This window comes from Somniosus microcephalus, chromosome 5 (genome assembly GCF_052327205.1).
Source record: "Somniosus microcephalus isolate GS21.2 chromosome 5, FLI_Smic_1.0, whole genome shotgun sequence".
Lineage (NCBI taxonomy): Eukaryota > Metazoa > Chordata > Chondrichthyes > Squaliformes > Somniosidae > Somniosus > Somniosus microcephalus.
The window spans coordinates 71,610,851-71,630,133 of NC_140991.1; the positions used below are offsets into that span (position 1 = coordinate 71,610,851).

Here is a 19,283-nt window from a genome sequence, read left to right on the forward strand (position 1 = left end):
GAGAGCCAAGCAAGTTGTTAAGTATGTCAGGGGAAAACAGGTAGTTGCAGCAACCTACAACTCCAAGCAAATGACAAAGAACAAGAACACCACACTGAAGCTGCCCAACAACACTAGATGGGGTGGTGTTGTCATAATGTACAACAGCCTTCTGGGGGGTAAGGAGTCGCTGCAAGAAATGGCAATATCCCAGTCTGGGGATATGGAAACCACCATCAAGAAAATACTGCTGGATGATGTGTTTTGGGAGAGAGTGGTTAGCAGCCTTAAACTACTCTCACCAGTAGCATCTGCAATTGCTCAGATTGAAGGAGATGACGCTGTCTTGTCAGATGTTCTCAGGCTTTTTACTGATTTAAAAGAACAAATCAGCATTGCCCTACCCACATCCCTGCTGCTCAAAGCAGAGGAGAAGGCAATTGTTCAATTCATACAGACGCGTCAAGAATTTTGAGTCAAGCCGATTCATGCTGCAGCATACATGCTGGACCCAAAGCATGTTGGGAGACCAATACTTTCTGGAGAACAGATCAACAGCGCTTACAGTGTGATTTCTACCCTCTCACACCATCTCAATCTGGATGTGGGCAAAGTTCTGGGAAGTCTGGCAAAGTTCTCTACCAAGCAAGGTCTTTGGAATGGGGATGGGATATGGGAATCATGCAAGCATATCAGTGCACATACCTGGTGGAAGGGACTTTGTGCATCTGAGGCCCTGTCACCTATTGCATCGGTGATACTCCAAATCCCACCTTCATCAGCGGCCTCTGAACGAAACTGGTCACTTTTTGGGAATACGCATACAAAGGTGCGCAACAGGCTGACTAACAAGAGAGTGGAGAAGCTGGTGGCTATCCGGGCGAACCTACAACTTATTGAGCCAGATACAGAAGTGTCCACCACACAGCTAGACACTGACACAGAGGAGGAAATGGACACGTCAGAGCCAGAGTCAGAGAATCAGGAGGAGCAATGAGGAGTAGAAGACTCAGAAGGCTCATGAGTAGAAGACTCAAAGGGACAAAATAAGGACAAATTACAGGCTAAATAAGCTGACGCTCTTTTTATTTGATTTTAGATGGGTCTTTTTTGTGGGGGTTCAATAAAGTTCAAAATTATAACCTAAATAAAGTTTTGAAAGCCTGTTTTTATTTGTATGGAACAGTATGTCTATTTTGATGACAAAGATAATATAAGGGTCAGAGACAAAAACCATCAGTGTGCAAAAAAACTCAAAATTCCCATAAATTCCCAAAATTCCTATAAATTCCCGAAAATTCCCATGGAAAGTTTCCTCTTTTAAAAATTCCCAGAATTTTGCAACCCTAATTGCTGGTCATCTTCCAGAACTCGATAGACTCTGGAACAGTACCCATGGATTGGAGGGTAGCAAATGTTACCCCACTATTCAAAAAAGGTGGTAGAGAAAAAGCAGGGAATTATAGACCGGTAAGCCTGACATCGGTAGTGGGGAAAATGCTAGAATCTATTATAAAAGATGTAATAGCAGAGCACTTGGTAAGCAGTGACAGGATCGGACAAAGTCAACATGGATTTACAAAAGGAAAATCATGCTTGACTAATCTACTGGAATTTTTTGAGGCTGTAACTGGTAAAATAGATAAGGGAGAACCAGTGTATTTGGACTTTCAGAAGGCTTTCGATAAGGTCCCACATAAGAGATTACCGTGCAAAATTAAGGCACATGGGATTGGGGGCAAGGTATTGACTTGGATAGGGAACTGGTTGGCGGACAGAAAGCAAAGAGTTGGAATAAACGGGTCGTTTTCCGAGTGGCAGGCAGTGACTAGTGGGGTACCGCAAGGATCGGTCCTAGGACCCCAGCTGTTCACAATATATATTAATGATCTGGACGAGGGAATTGGATGTAATATCTCCAAATTTGCAGACGATACAAAGCTGGGTGGGAGGGTAAGCTGTGAGGAGGATGTCGTGAAACTCCAGTACGATTTGGACAGATTGGGTGATTGGGCAGAAACATGGCAAATGCACTATAATGTGGATGTGGTAAACCACTGTTTGTATTCCTGTTTGTCCTGTTTGTATTCCACTGTGTACATGCCTGGACATGCCTCGGCTGACTCCTCCCACAGGTCCTAGTATAAAGGTGACTGCTCCCCAGCCCTTTGTATCCTGGACCGGTCGACCACGCGAGGCAGACCTCCATTCTGTTGTTAATAAAAGCCTTCAGTTACTCTTCTAACTCTCAGTTTTTTATGAGTAATTGATAGCACATCAATTTTATTAACAACATTTTTATAATGGAGAAGATCCTCACACCAGCATGCCTGGACTTAGATCATCGGGAGGCGGACTCATCCACCAAGTTTACTCACTGGCTTAAGTGTTTCGAAAAATTCCTGACCGCCTCCGAAGCAATCAAATCGGACGAGGACAAACTGGATGTCCTGACCTCCAAAGTGAACCACCGAGTGTAATCGGTCATCCAAGACGCGACCTCGTACGCGGACGCTATCAAGCTCCTCAAGGACCAGTACACGCGCCCAGTGAACGAAGTGTACGCCAGGCACCTCCTGGGGAGTCGTAAACAACAACCTGGGGAATCGACCGTGGAATACCTTCAGGCACTGTCTGTGCTTGGCCGGGCCTGTGGTTGTAAGGATGTAAAGGCCGCCGTGTACACAGAGGAACTTATCCGGGACGCTTTTGTAGCGGGCCACAGATCCAATTACACCCGACAGCGACTGTTGGAGCAGAGTAACCTCGACCTCAACAAGGCCTCTGAACTCGCACTATCGTTGGATGCAACCTACCAGGGCATGGATGCCTACTCCTCTGCACCGTGGACGCCGCGGGGAATGACAGCCTGGGACACGGTAGGACCGCCTCATAGCGCCGTGCCACCCCAGCCACACCCCAACAGCCCAACTACCGCAGCAGTGTCCCAAGGCCAGACGGCAGTGCCCCAAGGCCAGAAATGCTACTTCTGTGGCCAGGCAAAACACCCCAGAGCGCGCTGCCCGGCGAAAAACGCGATCTGCTCGGGCTGCGGGAAGAAGGGACACTACGCTAGCGTCTGCAGGGCCAAAGCCACCCCGAACCCCAGCAGCGCCGCGTGTGGGCCATGCAGGCCGCCATCTTGGACCTCCCCGGCCGTGTGCGAATCACCGGTACAGCAGCCATTTTGGACGCCTCCAGCCACATGGGCATCATGGACGCCGCCATCTTGGACGACAGCCGGGACGCAGCAGGCCCCCGACACCGCCTCATCTGATACCCGCAGCGACACACCGACCCCTACGCTGGCATCCGTTACACTGGACCAAGCGAGACCGCACCAACTGGCCAGTTCCACAATGGACATTAAGGTAAATGGTCACGATACAATCTGCCTTTTTGACTCTGGGAGCACGGAGAGCTTCATCCACCCCGACACGGTGCGGCGTTGCTCTCTCCCAGTCCTGCCTGCGCAACAGCGGATTTCTATGGCCTCCGAGTCCCAGTCGGCGGACATCGGCGGCTACTGCGTGGTGACACTCGTAGTAGACGGGACCATGTACGATCATTTTAAACTTCTGGTCCTGCCTGACCTCTGCGCTGCCGTCCTGCTGGGGTTAGATTTTCAGTGCCACCTTAAAAGTGTTACGATGGCGTACGGTGGACCCCTACCCCCACTCACAGTCCGCAGCCAGCAGCTTCCAAATTGCCCGCCGCGCACCAGGTGCAACCTCTCCACACTCAGAGTCACCCCCCCACCACTGTTTGCTAACCTCACCCCCGACTGTAAGCCCATCGCCACAAAGAGCAGGCGATACAGTGCCGGGGACAGGGTTTTCATTAAAACCGAAGTGGAGCGGCTCCTGAAAGAAGGGATTATTGAGGGCAGCACCAGCCCCTGGCGAGCCCAGGTTGTGGTCGTTAAGACCGGCGAGAAGCAGCGCCTGGTCATCGACTACAGCCAGACAATAAATCGCTACACCCTGCTGGACGCCTACCCACTCCCCCGTATAGCTGATATGGTCAACCAGATCGCGCAGTACCGCGTCTTCTCGACCATTGACCTGAAATCAGCGTACCACCAGCTCCCCATCCGCCCTGAGGACCGCCAGTACACTGCCTTTGAGGCAAACGGCCGCCTCTATCACTTCCTTAGGGTTCCCTTTGGCGTCACCAACGGGGTCTCCGTCTTCCAAAGGGAGATGGACCGGATGGTAGATCAAAATGCGTTGCAGGCCACTTTCCCATATCTGGACAATGTGACCATCTGCGGCCGTGACTTGCAGGACCATGACGCAAACCTCGAAAAATTCCTCCGCACCGCCCAACTCCTAAACCTGACATATAACAAGGAGAAGTGCATATTCCACACAAACCGCCTCGCCATCCTTGGCTGTGTTGTGGAACACGGAGTCATCGGCCCCGACCCCGACCGGATGCGTCCCCTTATGGAACTTCCACTGCCCCACTGCCTCAAGGCCCTGAAGAGGTGCCTAGGGTTTTTCTCCTATTACGCCCAGTGGGTCCCCTACTATGCGGACAAGGCCCGTCCGCTGATCAAGTCCACCTCTTTTCCCTTGACGGCAGAGGCCCGCTTAGCCTTCCACCGTATCAAGGAGGACATTGCCAAAGCCACCATGCACGCAGTGGACGAATCCATCCCCTTCCAGGTGGAAAGCGACGCGTCCGACTTTGCCCTGGCCGCTACCCTCAATCAGGCGGGGAGACCCGTGGCCTTCTTTTCACGAACCCTCCAAGGCCCGGAGACCAGACACTCCGCTGTTGAGAAGGAGGCCCAGACGATTGTGGAGGCTGTGCGTCATTGGAGGCACTACCTGGCCGGAAAACGATTTACCCTGCTCACTGACCAGCGTTCAGTTGCTTTTATGTTTAACAACAAGCAGAGGGGCAAAATCAAAAATGACAAGATCTTGAGGTGGAGAATCGAACTTTCCACCTACAACTACGAGATCTTGTACCGGCCCGGGAAGCTAAATGAACCCCCGGATGCACTATCGCGTGGCACCTGCGCCAGCGCGCAGATCGATAGACTGCGGGCCCTCCACAATGACCTCTGCCACCCGGGGGTCACCAGGTTCTTCCACCTCATCAAGGCCCGCAACCTGCCTTACTCTATTGAGGAGGTCAGGACCATGACCAGGAACTGCCAAGTCTGCGCTGAGTGCAAACTGCACTTTTATAGACCAGACAGGGCCCACCTGATAAAAGCCACTCGCCCCTTCGAGCGCCTGAGCGTTGGTTTTAAAGGGCCTCTCCCCTCCTCCGACCGCAATGTGTACTTCCTCAATATTATTGATGAGTACTCCCGTTTCCCGTTCGCCTTCCCCTGCCTGGACATGACCAGTGCCACGGTCATTAAATGTCTGAACAACCTCTTCACCCTGTTCGGCTTCCCCAGCTATATCCATAGCGACCGGGGCTCATCGTTTATGAGCGACGAACTCTGCCAGTACCTGCTAACTAGGGGTATTGCCACAAGCAGGACCACCAGTTACAACCCCCGGGGGAACGGACAGGTGGAAAGAGAAAATGCGACAGTTTGGAAGGCCGTCCTGCTAGCCTTAAAGTCTAGGGGCCTTCCAACCTCCCGCTGGCAGGATGTGCTCCCCGATGCGCTCCACTCTATTCGGTCACTGCTCTGCACTGCCACTAACGCCACCCCTCATGAGAAAATGTTTGTCTTCCCAAGGAAGTCCACATCGGGGACATCGCTACCGCCATGGCTGACGTCCCCAGGGCCGGTCCTACTGAGAAGACACGTGAGGACCCATAAAACGGACCCCCTGGTCGAGGGGGTCGACCTCCTCCACGCCAACCCCCAGTATGCTTACATCGCATACCCGGACGGGCGGGAGGACACAGTCTCCATAAGAGACCTTGCACCCTCGGGGGCCGCAGTAACCCACTACCCACTACCACCCCCCCCCCACGATCCGATATCCAGCCCCAGCAGACGGCAGGCCTGGGCCCCGCGACCCGCTCGACATCTACGAGGACGACACGCCTGTGCCACAGCCTACGCTGGACTCGACGCCGGAAGCTTCACTACCCCTGCCGTCGCCACGCCGATCACAGCGGCAGACAAGACCTCCGGAGAGACTCCAATACACTAACTTTTAATACACTTCACCCCGCCGGACTCAATTTTAAACAAGGGGTGAATGTGGTAAACCACTGTTTGTATTCCTGTTTGTCCTGTTTGTATTCCACTGTGTACATGCCTGGACATGCCTCGGCTGACTCCTCCCACAGGTCCTAGTATAAAGGTGACTGCTCCCCAGCCCTTTGTATCCTGGACCGGTCGACCACGCGAGGCAGACCTCCATTCTGTTGTTAATAAAAGCCTTTAGTTACTCTTCTAACTCTCAGTCTTTTATGAGTAATTGATAGCGCATCAGAAATGTGAGGTTATCCACTTTGGTGGCAAAAACAGGAAGGCAGATTATTTGAATGGCAATAGATTGGGAGAAGGGGAAGTGCAAAGAGACCTGGGTGGTCTTGTGCACCAGTCGCTGAAGCATGCAGGTGCAGCAGGCGGTTAAGAAGGCAAATGGTATGTTGGCCTTCGTAGCAAGAGGGTTCGAGTACAGGAACAAGGATGTCTTGCTACAGTTGTACAGGGCCTTGGTGAGACCGCACCTTGAGTATTGTGTGCAGTTTTGGTCGCCTTACCTGAGGAAGGACGTTCTTGCCATGGAAGGAGTGCAGCGAAGATTCACCAGGCTGATACCTGGGATGGCAGGAATGACGTATGAGGAGAGATTGTGTCGATTGGGATTATACTCACTGGAGTTTAGAAGATTGAGAGGGGATCTCATCGAAACCTATAAAATTCTGTCAGGCCTGGACAGACTAGATGCAGGAAGGATGTTTATGATGGCCGGGGAGTCCAGGACCAGGGGTCATAGTCTAAGGATAAGGGGTAAGCCATTTAGGACTGAAATGAGGAGGAATTTCTTCACCCAGAGAGTGGTGAACCTGTGGAATTCTCTGCCACAGAGGGCGCTGGAGGCCAGTTCATTAAATATATTCAAAAAAGAGTTGGATATATTTCTTAAGGCCAAAGGGATCAAGGGATATGGGGAGAAGGCAGGGACAGGGTACTGAATTTGGATGATCAGCCATGATCTCATTGAATGGCGGAGCAGGCTCGAAGGGCCGAATGGCCTACTCCTGCTCCTATCTTCTATGTTTCTATGTTTCTATCTCACGCCTTGACTCCAATCACACCTTACCTACAATCACAGCTATGCATCGACAGCAGGCATATCTCCCAAACACATAGCTGGACTCTGACTCAAACACATTTGCTTCTCTTGCAGGCCAAGATGGCTCACAATAGGAGGGAGCAGCAGAGAACAGACGGGGGTGATGCGCAGCTCCAGCAGCTCTCAGACCTTGAGCAAGTGCTGCGACTCATTGAGCAGCAGGTGGTGGGCACCGTGGCCGTCGGCGACGTCGACCCCGTTGGGGGCAAAAACGGTATCTTCAGCCCCTCTCCTACTCTCATCCCACTTACCCTACACACCACAAACCTTTCTCACTTTCCACCTCCTGAGAATGTCTGCATTCCTTGCTCCATTCCTGCCCCCTGCCCTCGCCTTAACGCAAGTGTTGTACCTTTATGCTTTCAGATAATCAACCAGATGACGAGCCTATCCCTGAGCCCCACAGTGAGAGTGAGGAAGGAGAAGAGTAGAAGGAGCAAAGCACTGCATCACCTCATACTGGCACTACGCACACTTTAGGTGCAAGTTTAGTAGAGGGGTCTGCACTGGGTGATGCACCAGGGATGAGCGGGCTGCAGCAAGGCCAGGAGAAAAGGGTAGCTTGGTAGGGCGAGTTCACACACGAATTCTGCTACAGAGGACTCCGATGAGGACCTCGATGGAGAGGCATTCACAAGAAGGGTGATGGCCATGCACACCAAGATGATTGGTGCGATGGCAAGGGTGCCCAAGCGTCTCTTGACAATGGTAAAGAGCGTGGAGGAGTCCGCTTCCAACATTGCACAGAGTCCTGTGCACACCATGGAGCCCATCATTTCCACTGTGCAGAGGATAGTGGACTCACAGAGAGACCGTGCAAATCCAGACCTCATGACGCGTGTTATGGGCGATGTGGCAGCTTCCATTGCAGCACAGGCGGAAGTGATGCAACGTCTTAGTGCTGTAATGCAGTCAATGGTTGCTGCCATTGAATCTCAGACTGCTCTCATGCAGTCTCATCTTGATGCCACAAAAGCTCTGACTGCTGCCATTGTCGCTGGGTCCGCCACAGTCCACTAGGGATCTCACGGTATCGCAGCAGGCCAGCAATCTGTACTCCAGCAGATTGGTAGGGATGCTGAGGTGCTGCCCCGGGGGAGTGGGAGCGGTTCAGTGGAGCAGGAACCTGCTGTCCTCTCTCAGGATGACAGCATTCCTAATCCCACCATTGCCACTCCGCCATTGCACTTGTCGCTGCCTGTCAACAAGCCAGCCCAGACTGCCGCCGCCCAGCCTGAGGCGCTACAGTGTACAGCCGGGCCTTCCAGGCCCAGAGCTGGTCGAGGGCATTCTGCAAGGCCATCTGTAGTCTCTGGCACTGACACTCAGCAGCCTTCCACCAGCCCTGCTGCAGCCACTGGGGAGACACTACGTAGGAGCACTAGATTAGGAAAAGCGACTGTAAAGTGGGGAGGCAAGGCTTTGCACAAGTGTGGTTAGTCAATATTGTTGTTGTATATATGTGGTTAATGGCTTTTGATAAATTTATTAATGGAATGTTGCAGTGGTATAGAATCACAAAGCGATGGAAAGATGGCGACGTGCTCAGCAACAGGAAAGAGGACTCAAAGTCACTGGAAACTAAGTCTGATGAGGCAATTACGGACCGACCTTACAAAACGCCGATTGAGTGGCTGCCTCCTCCGTCGCTGCTGTTCGTCCTCCTGTTCCTCCTCCTCCTCCTCGTCCTCTTCCTCCTGAGGTGGCGGAGTTATGCCTAGTGGCAATGGCTGTGCTCTCATAATGGCCAAGTTGTGCAGCATGCAGCAGGCGATGATGAAAAGTGACACCCGCTCAGCCGAGTACTGGAGGGCTCCTCTCGAGCGGTCAAGGCAGCGGAACCGTTGCTTGAGCACTCCAATGGTCTGCTCAACAATGTTCCTGGTGGTGGCATGGCTCTCATTATATGAATGCTGGGCAGGAGCGTTGGGGTTGTAGAGGGGAGTCATGAGCCAGGAGGAGAGCGGATAGCCCTTGTCTCCCAGCAGCCAGCCGCAAGCTTGATGTGGTGGCTGGAATAGATCTGGCACACCGGTCTGGCGCAAGATGAAGGCATCGTGGCTGCTGCCAGGATAGCGGGCATTGACAGTCAGGATTTGCCGTGTGTGGTCACATTTTTATTACCTCTGGCCACTTTGAATGTGCATCCACATCACGGAAGACCTCTCATGGTCCCTCAACACCTCCTCTCTGGTGAAGAAGGCCCAGCAGCGCCTATATTTCTTAAGGAGGCTGAAGGGATGTAATCTGTCACCCCTGATCCTCTCTAACTTTTACCGCTGCACTATAGAGAGCATCCTGACAAACTGTATCACAGTATGGTATGGCAGCTGTAGCTACTATGACCGGAAAGCCCTGCAGTGGGTAGTCAAAACTGCCCAACGCATTACCGGCACCCGGCTACCGACCATAGAGCACATATACCAGAAACGCTGTCTATGGAGGTCACGGTCCATCATCAAAGACCCTACCACCCCAGCCACAGTCTGTTCACCCTCCTACCATCTGGGAGACGCTACAGATGCATTCGCACCCGTACGACCAGATTTAGGAACAGCTTCTTTCCCAGGGCTGTCATCCTACTGAACTCCACAAATAAACTCTAAAGCCTGCACATCTGCCAATGCACTTTATTATGGTCATATTTATGTTAATATACTACAAGCCAAATGTATGTTGAATGTTCAAATGTCTTAATCCAAATGTACACTCTCGGGAGCCGCAAGCCTACATTTCGTTGTACTGCACTTGTGCACTAACAATGACAATAAAAGTTGATTTGATTTGATTTTTTGATTTGATTAAAAACATCGAGTCCATAAATGGACCAGCAAAATCAATGTGCACCCTTTGCCATGGAGATGAGGGCCACTCCCATGGATGTAGAAGGGCTTGTGGTGGGGCGTTTTGGACCTTCTGGCATCCTGTACAGCTCTTGGTCATCTCTTCGATTTCTCTATCGATTCCCGGCCACCACACGAACGCCCTGGCTAGGTTCTTCATTTTTACCCCTCCCAGATGACCCTCATGAAGCTCATTGAGCACTCTATCCTTCAATTTGGGTGGAATTACTACTCTGGATCCACCCATCAAGGTTCCTCTGCACACTGACAGCTGTTCTCTTCTCGGCGAGAATGCTGGCAACAGTGGTTCGCCATGTGATGGCCATCCCTTCACCGTTAAATCATAGACCCAGGAGAGTGTCGGGTCATTTCGTGTTTCCTTTTCTATGTTTGCATTCGTCACAGGTAGACATTCGACTATGGTCGAGTGGAATATCTCCACTGGATCCACTGCAGGTGCTTCTTCCACCGTCGGCAACGGTAGGCGCGACAATCCATCAGCATTCCCATGCTGTTTAGTTCCTTTGTACTCGATGTCATATTGGTGTGCCCCTAGGAAAAGGGACCACCTCTGTAGCCGTTGTGTTGTCATTATCGGTGATGCGCTATCAATTACTCATAAAAGACTGAGAGTTAAGAGAGTAACTAAAGGCTTTTATTAACAAAAGAATGAAGGTCTGCCTCGAGTGGTCGACCGGTCCAGAATACAAAGGGGGCTGGGGAGCAGTCACCTTTATACTAGGACTTGTGGGAGGAGTCAGCCGAGGCATGTCCAGGCATCTACACAGTGGAATACAAACAGTGGTTTACCACATTCACCCCTTGTTTAAAATTGAGTCCGGCGGGGTGAAGTGTATTAAAAGTTAGTGGCCTAGAAATTGAGTAGCCTTAGCGCCGCATTTGAGGCGCTAGAGGGCCTAGCGCCGGAGTTATGGCCAGTTGGGAAATTGAGTGGGGCCCTTCCGTCGGCGTTAAGCCGGTAGCGCTGCGCCGGCACCGATGACGTCATCGGTGTGCGCAGCGTCCCGGTTGCCATGCCGACGGGCCCCAGCGCCGAAATTCAGTTGCGGCCGCCTCGCCCGTGGCAGCCGCAACTAAGACTCTGGCAACCGAGTCTTCCCCGAGTTAGCGCCGGCGCATTAAGGTCGCGCGGCGGCCGGCCGCTTTCCCGCCGGCCGCCTGCCCGCACCTCCCTCCCCGGACTCCTCCACCCCCCCCCCGCGGAACAGATGCGTCTGGCCTGCAAGCCCGGCACTTGTCCGAGGTGCCGGGCTCATTTTTTTCAATATTTGAACGGACAGCAGGCGGGTGCAGGCAGCTCCTCCTTAACTGAAGGAGGAGGCCTGCACTTCCCCAGCCTGCCGCACCGCATCGGGTCCCGCAGCGCCGGATTAGCGCCGCAATGCGGCAGTCAGCGCCCATTGGGAGGCGCTCACGCCCGCCAGTAGCGCCGGCAGCCGTCTGGGCGCGGCGCTACTGAATTTTTGGCGCGCGCAAGGGAATTAGCGCCGGCGCTAAATTTCTGGCGCTAAAGCCCTGGCGCGGCGTCAACTCAATTTCTAGGCCAGTGTATTGGAGTCTCTCCGGAGGTCTTGTCTGCCGCTGTGATCGGCGTGGCGACGGCAGGGGTAGTGGAGCTTCCGGCGTCGAGTCCCGCGTAGGCTGTGGCACAGGCGTGTTGTCCTCGTAGCTGGCGAGCGGGTCGCTGGGCCCAGGCCTGCCGTCTGCTGGGGCTGGATATCGGATCGTGGGGGGGGGGTGGTAGTGAGTAGTGGGTTACTGCGGCCCCCGAGGGTGCAAGGTCTCTTATGGAGACTGTGTCCTCCCGCCCGTCCGGGTATGCAATGTAAGCATACTGGGGGTTGGCGTGGAGGAGGTCGACCCTCTCGACCAGGGGGTCCGTTTTATGGGTCCTCACGTGCCTTCTCAGTAGGACCGGCCCTGGGGACGTCAGCCATGGCGGTAGCGATGTCCCCGATGTGGACTTCCTTGGGAAGACAAACATTTTCTCATGAGGGGTGGCGTTAGTGGCAGTGCAGAGCAGTGACCGAATAGAGTGGAGCGCATCGGGGAGCACATCCTGCCAGCGGGAGGTTGGAAGGCCCCTAGACTTTAAGGCTAGCAGGGCGGCCTTCCAAACTGTCGCATTTTCTCTTTCCACCTGTCCGTTCCCCCGGGGGTTGTAACTGGTGGTCCTGCTTGTGGCAATACCCCTAGTTAGCAGGTACTGACGGAGTTCGTCGCTCATAAACGATGAGCCCCGGTCGCTATGGATATAGCTGGGGAAACCGAACAGGGTGAAGAGGTCGTTCAGACATTTAATGACCGTGGCACTGGTCATGTCCGGGCAGGGGATGGCGAACGGGAAACGGGATGCCCTTCTGAGGGTTGAAAATGGAGACAAGAGGTTGATGATCAGTTAGTAGAGTAAATTTCTGACCGTGCAGGTAGTGATTGAACTTCTTCACCCCCCACACCAGGCTGAGGCCCTCTCTGTCAATCTGGGCGTAGTTACGCTCGGCTGAAGTTAACGAGCGTGACGCAAAAGCTATCGGCCTCTCTGAACCATCAAGGAATTTATGTGACAGTACCGCTCCAACGCCATAGGGAGACGCATCACACGCCAGTCTTATCGGTAGTGATGGGTTGTAGTGAGCCAATACTTCTCTTGAAGTGATTAGGTCTTTACTCTTCTGAAAGGCCCGCTTACATTCATCGCTCCATTTCCATGCTACTCCAGTTTGTAGTAGGGCGTTCAGTGGGTGCAGAATTGTGGACAAATTCGGCAAAAACTTATGGTGGTAATTCACCAATCCGAGGAATGACCTCAGTTGCGACACATTTTCAGGCGCTGGAGCCTTAACTACCGCTTCAATTTTGTCAGGGGACTTATGTAACCCCTCTTCATCAATCACGTGGCCACAATACGATATCTGTTTCTTAAAAAACTCGCACTTGGGGCGATTGGCTCGTAGCCCATGTTCTCTTAGTCTAGTGAGCACCTGCTCTAGGTTGGCAAGGTGTTCACTGTCATCTTCACCTGTCACTAGGATGTCGTCCAAGTAACACTGAGTCCCCGGAATCCCTTGCAGGACTTGTTCCATCGCTCTTTGCCATATCGCCGGAGCTGATGCTACTCCGAATACCAGTCGATTATACTGGTAAAGACCTTTGTGAGTGTTTATCGTGAGATACTTCCGAGAGGATTCTTCAACCTCCATCTGCAAATATGCTTGTGCTAGGTCAATTTTTGTAAAACGCTTCCCTCCAGATAGTGAGGCAAAAATATCTTCTATCCTCGGGAGAGGATATTGTACTGTGTGAAGGACTGGGTTCACCGTCACCTTGAAGCCCCCACAGATGCGAACCTTCCTTGGCTCCTCAGACTTATTGTTTAACGTTTTCTTCATGACAGGAACGATGGGTGTCACCCACTCGCTCCAGTCTACCTTAGATAACACGCCTGCATTCTCCAGATTCTCCAGCTCTGCCTCGACAGCTGGGCGAATTGCATATGGTACCGGTCTTGCTTTGAAAAACTTGGGAATTGCATTCTCTTCTATTTTTATCGAGGCGGTTACGCCTTTAAGAGTTCCCAGTTCTTGTTGAAATACCTCTTTGGCGTTAGCTAAGATTTTTGACAATCGTCCAGGTGTGCCGTCGTCGTCCTTTTTACCAGCCACCGTCAGTGCCTGAATGGAGTGCCAGTCTAAACTTATCTTTCTGATCCATTCACGTCCTAATAACGGTGGTCCACCATCTTGCAGTATGTACAGATACAATTTCTGTATTTACTTGCCGTTGTATTCGACAGGCACCCTTATTTTCCCTCTAGGGTATACTTTTTGCCCCGTATACGTCTTCAAGACAATGGATGTCTCTTTCAAGGGTATGTGTGAGAATAGCCGCTCGTAGTCTCGTCGATTCATGGCGGTCAGGGCTGATCCTGTATCCAATTCCATTTTGACTTGGGACCCTGCTATCGTGAGGGTGACCCAAATGGTTCGGTGATCCTCTTTTGCGATTACGTTGTGAAGTTTGAGACAGCTTAGTCTCTTGTTCCCGGATTCACTATCGCTCATCTGGTCTTCGGAACTACTGTCCGTCATCTTTTGTACTTTCCTGTACTGTTCCTTAGTAGCCTTTTTGTTGTCATTAGTCTTCTTCCCAGACCTGCAAACTCGTGCAATGTGTCCCATCTTTCCGCATTGCCTGCATATTTTGTCCTTGGACCAGCAGTCCTTCTGGTCATGGGTTGTTCTGCCGCAGCGATAACATTTTTCAAATCCCCGTGTCATTTCATGGGTGCCGATATCCTGTGGCTTTTGCTGTATTTCCGCAGCTCCCCTTGCTGCTGCTTTGTACGATACTGCCACGCTGAAAGCCTTATCTAACGTCAGCTCTTTCTCTGAGAGTAACCTCTTCTGGATTCCTTCACTCAGGAGTCCACAGAAAATTTGTCCCGTAGAGTATCTGTCAGTCCTGCTCTGAACTGGCAGTGCTTTGATAGCTTGCGTAGTTCCATAAGGTAATCAGCATTGCTCTCATCTTTATGCTGATTTCTCCTGTGGAATTTAAATCTTTCTGCTATCAGCAGCGGTGTAGGATTTAGGTGTTCCTCTAGGATATCAACAATTTCGTTAAAACTCTTCGCCATCGGTTTGGCTGGAGTAATCAGGTTCCGCAATAGGCCGTATGTTCATGCGCCCATTAAGTTTAGCAGTACCGATGCCTTTTTCTCATCGGCTACTTCGTTTGCCTCGCAATATACTTCGACTCTTTCCACATACGTGGTCCAGTCTTCTATTGCATTATCGAAGGCAGTGATATTGCCAGTCTTCGGCATCTTGGAAATCTAAGATGGCGCCTCCCGCGCTTTGCCTTTTTCCCCGATTTAACAAAATGGCGCCTCCTGCGCTTTCCGTCTTCTCCGCCGCTGCTAGCGCTGTTGCTGGCGTTTTATGCCTTGATGGCGACGCCCTATGGTCTTCGCGCACTTCCCCCCCGCGCTGCTGCTAACGCCGCTCTCCGCGGTTCCCGTGGCAAACTGCAGCTCCTCGCGGCTTTCTGCGCTTCTAATTTCTTTTATCTTCCCCATCGTCGGAGCAACCCTATGGGACACTTTCCTCCCTCTTCTCGGGTCTGTACACTGCCCGGCTTCGTAGTACCGGCCGCGCCCTGTGTGCTCCACCCTCTCTCTCTCTCTCCTCTTCCCGACAACGCTGCTCGGCCCCGTTGAAAAGCCACCCGATCGAGCTCTAGCCCGCCGCAGCCCAGGAAGGATCAGTGTACTACCTGCCACCAGCCCGATTAGCTGTAACACCATCGACAGGATAACCAAGCCCCGCTCTCGACAGCCTCTCCTGCAAATCTTCAACTCCAATGAATCAGAGGCAGTTGCCCACGGTCGACGCCCGTTTCTTCTGTTTGGTTTTTTTCTTTCTTCCTTCTGGCCTCGACCTCTGGCAACTTCGCTTCAGGGATGGATCCCCATGAGGTGGTGCAGACTGTAGGTAAGTTCGGGTCTGCTCGTCGCCAGTATTATCTCCGTGTGTAATTGAGACACGGACTGCAGGAGTTGGCTTTAACAGGTCTTTACTGAGTGGAGACAAACGGGAACTACTATGCAAAAGTTACTACACAGGCTTATATACCGGGGTGGTCACTATTGGTACTGCAGTATACAGGGGCTGCAGAATATAGTTCCTTCTGCAAAGTACATACACTACACCTAGGGTGCTCATTAATGGTTCATTCTCTTACTCTTTGTTCAGCACTTAGATTCTTATGGCTCTGCATTCTCTCCCAATCTATCTGTTCCTTCTTCATATCATATCCCAACCCTGCTACCCTTTTGCTAATGATTTTACTCTACATTCATGAACTTCCTTCAAATTGCAAATCCTCAATGCACACAAACTTCAGTCCTCTCAGTGTAGTAGCTGAATCACTATATATATTGTGGTCTTCTCCGTGTCCTTCAATGCAACCATGAAATTCTTCTTTCTTCAGTTTTTCAATATTCTCATGTCTCTCACAAGGCTAACCAATGACTACCACCTCTTACCTTTGATGGCTACAGCCTTAGGGGGGAAAATTCGGTTGATTTGCGCCTCCCATTAGCGCCCTAGGGCACTAACGGGGCGCAAAGCAACTAGCGCCTGAGCACGGCGCCGCTAACGCCTCCTGTGAAATTCAGCGGGAGGTTAGCGGCGGCGGTAACCATTAGCACCCCACTCGCGCCCTGGCCGCGATCTTCGGTAGCGCCCCGACTTACCGCCGGATGCTATGTCCGACAGAGTCAAGGGGGCCTACCTGCGGCCGGGACAGCGCAAATTAAAGGGGAGGTGCCGGGCGGCCATTTTTGTTGCTGGCTGCCTGCCAGCACCTGCCCCCGTTGCTGTCCCCGGCCTTCTGTGAAGCCCCGCGGGGTGCTGGCTGCGGTCCGTGAGCCTGGCAGTCCTCCTGAGTGCCGGGCTCTTTTACCGGCACTCTGATCCCTGGTGGCCCAGCTGGGCCCCGGGTCGCGTTGCGCTAGGCCCCGCCCCTTTAATAAGAGGAGGAAAGCCTGCAGTACCGCACGTATTCACTCGCAGCGCCCCAAGAGGGAGGCGGGGCGCTTCCAGTAGCGTCCCGCCTCCCTCTTGGTGCGCTACCAGTGAATTTTGGGCGCGGGGCGCCAACTTTTCCGTAGCACCCCAGCGAAGTTAGCGCCCCAAAGGGGGTGCGACCCAATTTTGCCCCCTTAGTTTTTTCATTAACTAACATTATTGGCCTCATTCATTCCTCTGACCTCAAATAGAACTCCAATATCTCCTTACTGCCTCCATGCACCTCGTTTTTGCTTTTTGATGTCAAACACTTCTGGGACTGAAATCCTGCAATGCAGCTCCCGGGGACAGAAGTGTGGAAGGCGGGGGGGCGGTGGCGGGGTGGGTTCCACCCACCACTGTGGCCTGCTACTAATCCTAAATCCTGGGGACAGTGTATTAGAATATTCAGAGTGTGTGCCCATGCCTGTAGAGGTGCAACGGGGAGTTCTGCCTTGTTGAGGTAGTGGAAGTCAGGGCGGCACCTTACTGCTCCGAAAGTAAAATCCCAAAGCATAAATTGAACCGAAGAATACTGATGCCGTAATTTTTTGGATTCCCCTTGCCGAAAACAGGGGCAGCTTGGTTAAGGTGATCAATCCACCTGGGTAAATTGCAGCACAATTTGTCCCATAAGTCATGAGGGGCAAAAACCTGATGGATATGGGTTCTGTCAGGATTGTATGACAATTATTTGCTCCACCCCAAATCATGCAATTTCAGGGTGTTCGTTTCCTCTCAATAACACTCAACTCTCATTAAGCTGAAGTTCGTTCATGACTTAAACCCTGATCAACTAGCATCTCTCACAAAAAACTTGTTGTCTGATAGGCAATTCCTCTATCACATCTTGCCTCCTCTATCTCTCTACTTTTCCTGCATCTCTTCCTTTCTATTATAACAATATTACTATGTTCAGTGCTTCTCTCAGCCTTCTTTTTTGTTTATTCTAAACTAAAATTATGCCTCCTACCTACATCATAACTGTGACAGAATCAAGATTCATCGTACAGTCTTCTACTCAATCATTCTTTCTCTGGACCCAAAACTGTAGAACTACTTACCTCTAACAGTCTTTCCTTTCTCCTACAATCTTTGGGATTTTAAAGCCAAGCTTGGCATCATCTAGTTGCTATTTCCTGATTTAGCTTGTCTTCTCTTTCACTTTTTTCAATTTTGGTGGTGCCCTGCACTGTGGGCTTTGGTTCATTACCTTGTTTTCCCTTTATTAAAAACATTAAAACTGGTTATAGATACTTACTATGAGTAGCCATCACTCCAAATGCCATGGTAGCATACATATGGATTTGTTTGTCATCGTGGGGTATTAATTTCGCCAATCTTGGAATAGCTCCAAGCGCCAGGAGGTTTATTTTGTTTTCATCCCCTATAACAAAAAGCACCATCATCATTATCCATTGTGTCAATGTTAAAAATTAACAATTTAATTCTACCAATTTAAATATACTAATAAATATATTATAATTAAAAACAGCCTGTGAAGTGATTTGGCAAGATTCAAGCATATTCTGTCTTTTAAATGTTTACCAGTCTAAACATTAATATATGAAATTATATGGGGTTATTTTCCTCATTGCTGATTCTGAGGTCAGGTCGCAGAAATTATGTAAAGGAAAAGCCATCAGGTCTCCCCCCCGCTGTGCTGCCCCACGATTTCCACAGCTTTTTCAAATGGCCATAACTTGGCCTGCGTGAGAAGGTGCACTCCAGTACTCATGCCGCACTTTCCTCTATGTCCATCCGTGGTCACCCAAACACATGGGTGCTGAAGATGGGACTTGTGCAGAGATCTCCTCACACCGGAGTGTTTGAGATGGCCCAAGAGAAACCCAAAGAGGACATCAACAGCTGGCAAGTTCCTGTTCTTTTCCTTCCGGCAGGATATTCAGATCCAAGGTCTTAAGGTTGGTGGCTAGAAGCATAGCTGCAGCCCACTCAAGCCTGCAGTTGCACTCCTGTTTCACCCCCCAGTTCCCAGGGGGTGTGCCAAGATATTTTGGAATGGTCTAAAGCAAGATATCTGAGTAATCCGTGACCTTCGCAGGTGCAGTACACTTCAAGAATGCTGCGCCTGTCTGGCACCCAATATAGAGAGAAGGGAGAAGGAAAATCAGCCCTGTTGTTTCTACATATTGGCATAATTTGGCATTTAGACTTAATGCCCCCTATGGTAAAATAACCTTTCAAGACTCTCTGTTCAGGGTCACACATGAAGAATGGGCGTCTCTGCCCCTGCCTCAGGTAACCTGCCATTGAAACTCTCATCAATGTCTTTGTTACCTCTAGACATGACTATTCCAATGTTTGCCTGGCTGACCTCCCAGCCTGCACCCTCCGTAAAATTTAGCTCATACAAAACTCTGCTGCCCATATACTAACTCGCACCAAGTCCCCTTCACCCATCACCTCTGTGCTCGCTAACTTACATTGGCTCCCGATCCGGCAGCACCTCAATTTAAAAATTCTCACCCTTGTTTTCAAATGCCTTCATGGTCTTGCCCCTCGCTATCTCAGTAACCTTCTGCAGCTCTACAACCCTCCAAGATCTCTACGCTCCACTA

At 51.3% G+C, this 19,283-nt stretch overlaps 1 protein-coding gene across 4 annotated transcripts in view; it reads right to left on the reverse strand.

The window, feature by feature from the left end:
* armc3 (armadillo repeat containing 3) overlaps positions 1-19,283 on the reverse strand; it is a 303,201-nt gene that overhangs the window by 249,273 nt on the left and 34,645 nt on the right. For all 4 annotated transcript variants that reach the window (XM_085987770.1, XM_085987769.1, XM_085987767.1 and 1 more), the window contains exon 4: positions 17,963-18,088. In XM_085987770.1, the coding sequence (XP_085843896.1) occupies positions 17,963-18,088 (126 nt within the window). The remainder of the gene's footprint in view (positions 1-17,962; positions 18,089-19,283) is intronic.